This window comes from Cupressus sempervirens, chromosome 4 (genome assembly GCF_028749045.1).
Source record: "Cupressus sempervirens isolate cs-2001-9-10 chromosome 4, ASM2874904v1, whole genome shotgun sequence".
Taxonomy (NCBI): Eukaryota; Viridiplantae; Streptophyta; class Pinopsida; order Cupressales; family Cupressaceae; genus Cupressus; species Cupressus sempervirens.
Window position 1 is genome coordinate 269,509,725 of NC_143121.1, and position 8,197 is coordinate 269,517,921.

Below are 8,197 nucleotides of genomic sequence, written 5' to 3' on the forward strand. Positions count from 1 at the left end.
TTCATTTATAAGTCGCATGGATGTAGATGGGGCATTGGATAGTCCAAATGGAATTACAAGCCACTCATACAGACCTTCTATAGTTTTGAAGGTTGTCTTCCATTCATCTCCCCCATTGATCCTAATTTGGTGGTATCCACTCTTTAGGTCAATATTAGTAAAGTATTTGGCTTCTCCTAGGTAGTCTGTTAGGTCTTCTATCCAAGGAATAGGGAACCTATACCTAATGGTTATCTTGTTTGTAGCTCCTAAGTCAATACATAGCCTTCAAGATCCTCCCTTTTTGGGTGCTAAAATAGTGGGAACATCACAAGGGCTAATAGTTTTCCTAATGAGTTCGTGGCTTAGGAGTTCTTGTATTTGGTTGTCAATTTCCTCATTTTTTTGAGGGGTTATCTTATAGGCTTCCTTGCTAGGAAGGGTATCTCCTAGGATAAAATCAATCTGATGGCTAACAAATCTCCTAGGGGGTAGGGTTGAAGGTTGTCCATCACTTACTATACCTTCATACCTCTGCAATAATTCTTGTACTTCCTTTGGGATCTACCTTCTTGTTTGCCTTGTCTGCACTTTCTTCTTTTGGACTTCAACACAAGTGTAAAGCTTACTCCCTCACCTTCATCTAAGGTTTCCATAAACTCTTTTTCACTAACCATCATAATATTGGGACCTGATGACTTCAACTCTCCATCCTCTAGCAATGATTGTATCTTGAAAGTCATATTGTCCTTCTTGAAATAATAATAATTCTTTACTCCATCATGCATGGCCTGTCTATCAAATTTCTATGGTTTACCAAGCAGTAGGTGATATGCATCCATAGGTAGGACATCACACAATACTTTGTCTTTGTACTTCCTAATGGAAAACTCTGCCCATGCTTGTTCATTCACTAAGACATGTTGTCCTTTGTTTAACCAAGTGACCTTGTATAGGTTTCTATGGGGTATCCTTGTCAATATCAGCTTGTTGACTTTTTCCTCTAACAATATATTGTTATTAGACCCTGAGTCTATGATGATTCTACAAAATTTACCCATCATTTTGTATTTCACTCTAAATAGTGACCTTCTTTGACTAGGTTCCTCTTTTACCAGCTCCTTGATTAGTGTCCTCCTCCTCATCAAGTCCTCTCCTTCTTGAAACACTAAGGGTACCTTAAGGTGTGTACCTCCACCACTAGCCTCTTCTTGGACATAGTTTACCCTCTTATCACCTCCATGAGAAGTAGAGCCTTTCTCTAGACATTTGTATGTAGGGTGTCCCATTTGACTACAGTGATAACACTTCATAGTTGCAAAGTAAGACCCTCTGCCTTGACCACTACTTTTACCTCTCCAACTACTATTAGAGTTCCTTCCTCTATTAGGATTTCCTTTGTTTCAACTTCCTTCTTGCTACTCAGTAAGTTTGGTCTCTCCTTGAGTCTTAGTCTCATATACACCTCTCTGTCCTCTATTGTCTCTTCCCTTGCCTCTACCTCTAGTAGTTCTTGAGTCTTGCTTTTTCCTTAACTTTTCCTCAACCTTTACTACTATTTGGTGGTATTTCTGAATTTTATCACCTGGGGTCAAAAGAATCACTTCATCTTGCATAGTCCACTTGAGACCATTAAGATACCTTGCTACTTTCACTTTCTCATCTTCTACAACTCTTGACCTCATACACAATCTTTGAAACTCCTCAGTATAATATTTCACATCCAAGTTTTTCTCTCTAAGACTTTTTCTCCTTTTATGTAACTAAATTTCACAATCCTCAGGCACATAAGCATTTGTGATTTTTGTAACCATAGCCTTCCATGTGGAAATGGGCTTCTTTCCTTCATTCTCTCTATGATCTTGTATAAATTTCCACCAAGTGAGTGTAGAACCTCTTAATCTGGCCTTTGCAACTTTAACCTTTTGAGCTTCAGTTATGCCATCATATTCAAAGTGAATTTCTAGTCCTTCTATCCAATCTAGGACTACCTTAGGTTCCATCTTACTACTAAATATTGTAATTCCTTCTAGAGCCTTGCCACTTAAGGCTCTCAATGCTTGAAGGAATGGTTATTTTGTGAGTATAGGGTCTAGTTCAAGGATCTCATCCTCAATTGCAACCTCCTTAGCCTTTTCTTTTTTAGGTTATTCCTCAATCTTATCCTTGACTTCTTTAGCCTTCTCATCCACTTTCCAATTGAGCTAGCCTAGCTTTGAGCAACCTATTATATTCTTCTTGCTCATCTACCTTCTTAGAAAGTTCTACATTGGTAACCATTGTGGACTCACCAATTGATTCTTCTCCTCCTAAAAATATTCACCACAAGCCTAATCTTAACCTAGCTTTGATACCAATATGATAGATACTCTTCAAGGTGTGCTTGCACAATCACTGACTAGGCTATTCTAAACCTACTCTCCTCTAGACCCCAAGCTTACTTCTAGGGCCTCACAAGTCTTGAAAAACCTAGCCTAAGACTTCCCTAACTCCACTCTATGTGTGAGTTCCTTTTTTCTTCACCTTGAGGGATAACTATCATTAGAGTGTTTCAAATCTTCACTCTTCCTTGGTTGATTCCAAAGGTAACTTCACCAAATTAGCTACTCCAGTGCTATAGGGGGCATTTCCATCACTCCAGTGCTATAGGGGGTGACTTAAATGGAGGTTTAATTTGTAACATTTCCCTATTGTTACACATCCATTTCTTATTCATGTGCATTTGTTTAATAGGGTTGCACATTTATGCATTATTCCTATGCATCCATCTAATATACCTGTGCTTTTGTTATGCAAAAATATGGATTTGTTTATTTCACCAGATCTACACATTCATTAAGAAGATCAATGCATCTATTCATTACAGATTTATTTATGTTTCCTAGTCTTGTGCTTTTGTTTCTTATAGTTGCACTTTTGTTTCCTAATGTTGCACTTTTGATTTTCTAAGGTTGCACTTTTTTTTTCCAGGTGATAGACAAATCGAGAATGTGTAGAACTGTGCATATGTGTACTATACCTACACATTTATTCTAGAAGACTCAAAAAATATAAAGTATGCTATAAATTGAATTCCCCAATTTGGTTTGAGCATATGCAGGTTTCTCAAACATCACTTGGGATGAATCTCTAGGCTAAAACCCTATTGGAATTTCCTCTCAAGGGAATTCAACTCCTAGAATTCTATTCCATACATAAAGTACTAAAGGATACAACATAAAACATGAAACTACATGCATTTAAGGAAAGTCATCACAATACTTAGAGACTTGAAACAATCATATATAATCACAAACAATAATTTATTTTAAATGAAACATAAACTCATTCTTTCTTTTAAATTATTTCATGTAGGCATCAAATGAAGGGTAGAATTAATTGAACCCTACTTAGTTTCTTGTGTTGGGTTGAAGTTGATGTCTTTGTGTGTGAGCCTTAAGATTCCTAGCCTCTAACCTGGTCTAGTTCTCTTCTCCTACCTAGTTTTCTCATGTTTCTCCTCATGCAAGTTTTCCTCAACAATTTTTTTTACTATAGTTTTAGTATTCCAAATTTCAATATTTTCTTTGTTGGGAATGTTCCTAATTTATAGAGAGCTAATGTCATTGGAATGGTTGCATTCATTGCAATTGACATTCCAAATAATATTTTATTAAATTAGTCAACCTATTTGTTTATGTTTTGAATTTTTTTTGATCTTTCCCACTAGTTGATAGTTATCTAAGTGGTCAAGGATGTTCAATTTCAAATATGTCTAGTAGTGTATTGGTTAAGTTTTACGATCTTATTTTAGAGGTCATGGGTTCAATTCTTGTAACCTTTTTACTCTTCTAAGCCATTCAAATCCATATTTCTTTTAACAATTCATAAAGAGCCAAGTGGGTGAGTTGGTTGAGACTAAAATCAAAAGGTGGTAGGTTATATGTTCAAACCTCACAATATTTTGATTCCTTTTACTTATTAATTATAAGACTTACAACTTTATTCATGTAAGAGATAACATCACATTCAAGCAATAACATAGATACATACATGTACGTGTGTGTGTGTGTGTGTGTGTGTGTGTGTGTGTGTGTGTGTGAGAGAGAGAGAGAGAGAGAGAGAGAGAGAGAGAGAGAGAGAGAGAGAGAGAGAGAGAGAGAGAGAGTGCATCCATATATATATACACACTCAGATATGGTTGTGTGTGTGTGTGTGTGTGTTTGTTTAACATTCAATCGTAAAGTTAAAAATCACAAAGGAGCCTTAAATAAAACATCATTAAACAAAACAAGGATAAAAATCCCCAAGTTCCCAATTTGGGTATCTGACTACCTAATAGGACCTCTAGGATCAAGGTGCCTATAGTTCCATATCCAAAGCAACAAATAAGATACAAGTTTTTAGTACCTATTCCTACACACACTTGCATCACTCGCCAAACTAATATGCATGTCTACGAATAACATCATCATATCATACATTAATATAAACATTAGATGGTTTAGTTGAGTTAGAAATCTATAGAAATCTATAATCCATAATCCATATTTGAAACAATATAAAATGTATCATAGGAAGTGTATCTCACAACACATCATGTAAAGTACCATCTAACCTCCTATCACAATCATAAAGCATAAGAAGGAAATCTAGTGTCTCAAAATAAATCTCAAATCATGTAGCTAGGGTGGCATTACAAAGAATAAGGGAAAGACAAAAAAATAGAATAGAGCAATAAATTGATTCATGAATATGCTTACATGAGCTTGATGAGGTGGGAATACCCATTCAAGAGACTAAGAGAACCCATTAACGATGAACACCGACGTTGCATATAAAGTATGCTATGAATTGAATTCCTAGATTTGGTTTGAACATATGCGGGTTTCTCAAACATCACCTAGGATGAATCTCTAGGCTAAAACCCTACTGGAATTCCCTCTCAAGGGAATTCAACTCCTAGAATTCTATTCCACACACAAAGTACTCAAGGATACAACATAAAACATGAAACTACATGTGCATTTAAGGAAAGTCATCGCAATATTTAGACTTGAAACAATTAGATATAATCACAAACAATAATTTATTTTAACTAAAACATAAACTCATTCTTTCTTTTAAATTATTTCATGTAAACATCAAATGAAGGGTAGAATTAATTGAAGCCTACTTGGTTTCCTGTGTTGGGTTGAAGTTGATGTCTTTGTGTGTGAGCCTCAAGATTCCTAGCCTCTAACCTGGCCTAGTTCCCTTCTCCTTCCTAGTTTTCTCATGTTTCTCCTCATGCAAGTTTTCCTCAATAGTTTTTTTTACTATAGTTTTAGCATTCCAATTTTCAATATTTTCTTTGTTGGGAATGTTCCTAATTTATAGGGAGCCAATGCCATTACAATGGTTGCATTAGTTGCAACTGACATTCCAACTAATATTTTATTAAATTAGTCAACCTATTTGTTTATGTTTTGAAAATTGTTTAATCTTTCCCACTAGTTGATAGTTATCTAAGTGGTCAAGGAGGTTCAATTCCAAATATGTCTTGTAGTATATTGGTCAAGTTCTACCATCTTATTTCAAAGGTCATGGGTCCAATTCTTGTAACCTTTTTACTATCCTAAGCCATTAATTTTTTTTTTTTTTTTTTAATGATTCATGAAGAGCCAAGTGGGTGAGTTGGTTGAGACTAAAATCAAAAGGTGGTAGGTTATATGTTCAAACCTCACAATATTTTGATTCCTTTTACTTATTAATTATAAGACTTGCAACTTTATTCACATAATAGATAAGATCACATTCAATAAATAACATACATACATACATACATGTATGTGCGCGCGCGCGCGTTTTTTTTGTTTAACATTCAATTATAAAGTTAAAAATCACAAAGGAACCTTAAATAAAACATCATTGAACAAAACAAGGATAAAAATCCCCAAGTTCCCAATTTGGGTAGCTGACTACCTAATAGGACCTCTAGGATCAAGATGCCTATATGGATCATGGTTCCATATCCAAAGCAACAAATAATATACAAGTTTTTAGTACCTACTCCTACACACACTCACATCACTGGCCAAACCAATATGCATGTCTACGAATAACATCATCCTATCATACAATAATATAAACATTAGATGGGTTAGTTGAGTTAGAAATCCATAGAAATCTATAATCCATAATCCATATTTGAAACAATATGAAATGTATCATAGGAAGTGTATCTCACAACACATCATGTAAAGTATCATCTAACCTCCTACCACAATCATAAAGCATAAGAAGGAAATTTAGTATCTCAAAATAAATCTCAAATCATGTTGCTAGGGTGGCATTACAAAGAATAAGGGAAAGACAAAAAATATAATTGAGCAATAAATTGATTCATGAATATGCTTACATGAGCTTGATGAGGTGGGAATACCCATTCAAGAGAGCAAGAGAACCCCTTAACTATAAACACTGACGTTGCATATGAGAATGATTATTTGATCAATTATGAGAATTTAGAAATGGAAGTCATTAGGAAGTTGTAGCATTCCTTTAAAAGCATATATAGAATGCATTCATTTTCATATGTTATCATTTAGCTCTTAATATATATGAGAGATGTATAGATATAATTTAGCTAGTATAAATCTATATTAGGTTACATGATTATTTACATAATTTTAAGATGGTTAGGTCAACTTGGATAACATGCATGTCATATATATGTATATAGAGAATGTAACTTGGTTATTTTCATTGTCATATATATCATATTCTTATTTCAGGCTATTCGAGGTAAGTCCCTTGAAATATTAGACTTTTAGAAGTTTTCTTCTCAAGAAGATTAATCATTCTATTCTATTATTCTTTAGAATAAGTTTTTTCATGATACCACTTATAACAAAAATGTTAAAAAATATCATATAACAATATATAAAGATAAAAATATACATATAAATAGATCAAAACCTTTTATACCTATTATTCTTATATTTTATAACAATTTGTATGATATATCTATAAAAAATAATACTCATAAAATCAATATAATTTTAAAAAACAATATAAAAAATCAAATCATCAGCAGTCATAATTAAATATCAATTATTCAAAAAGAATTCTTATAATACTAGATTATTAGAATTCATTTATACCATTCTCAACTTTTATTTAAAAATTACACTCTTTTAAAGTACATGAAAGCACAATGAAAACATTTAATAGTTAAACCTAAAACTGAAGTACATGGAAAGCACAACATTGCAAATATTTAATGGGTGAAACCCTAAAAACAAAACGATGCTCAAATAATATTTAGAACCTACTAGTACTATAGAGAGACCCATATACATTTCCTGTTCTCTATCCATATCTCACAGATCACAAGCAGGAGGCAAAGATGAGCAAGCAAACTCCTCAGAATTCTCTTCTTCTGTCACTAACAACAAATTCTCCAACAAATCAATCCCAAGATCTTCCAACTCCACAACTCCCAAATCCTCCATGCCATTATTTCTGTTCCCCATCTCTTCCTCTACCACTGGTTCTTCCAATCCTTCCACTACCTCACAATCCATTTCATTCAAATCCTTCCTTTCATTACAATCATCCAAGTTCTTATCAGAACTTGAAGCCGAGAAAACACCCATTTCAATCTTCCCCATCATTCTGTTACGGCGAGGATAAAGAAGAAGCTTAGAAGACCACCCATAAGTTGTATCTTCCAAAGCACTCGCCACATCTTCAATGGGGAAGTTCAAAGTTGCTCTACATCCTCTGATAAGAAGAGCAGCTTTATCATAAGCCATGGCTGCCTCTTCTGCTGTACTGAAAGTCCCAAGCCATAATCTTCCTCCATTTCTTCCCGGGTCTCTTATTTCAGCCACAAATTTCCCCCATGACCTCCTTCTCACTCCTCTATAACTCTTCAATGGAGCCTTTTCCCCACACGCTAAGTCTAGAGGCATTGCCATCTTGGCCATTGCTTTTTCTTTTTCAGTAGAATGATTATGAAATGAAGGCTTAACTGCCTGTTTATAGAATTCCTGGAATACAATCAGATAGTATGATTGATGTCTGTAATCCATTGCTTTGGATATTCAACTCTCCTTTTCATTGTGATTCACGACAAAGAATTCAAGTGCTACGAAAGACACGGCGTAATGCACGCTGTTAGACGCCACCTTAATTGTACACATCTGTTGGGAAGTCTTAAAAGGCTGAATCCAGATGTTGTTAACGATCTTTT

General features: G+C 34.5%; 1 protein-coding gene across 1 annotated transcript; it reads right to left on the bottom strand.

Moving 5' to 3' along the window:
* Nucleotides 1-7,237: 7,237 nt before the first annotated feature.
* Nucleotides 7,238-7,934, bottom strand: LOC149561060 (ethylene-responsive transcription factor 1B-like). Its single transcript, XM_089823738.1, has one exon. It carries the CDS (start codon nucleotides 7,929-7,931, stop codon nucleotides 7,323-7,325), a length of 609 nt encoding a protein of 202 aa, XP_089679864.1. The 5' UTR covers nucleotides 7,932-7,934; the 3' UTR covers nucleotides 7,238-7,322.
* Between the last annotated feature and the right edge of the window lie 263 nt (nucleotides 7,935-8,197).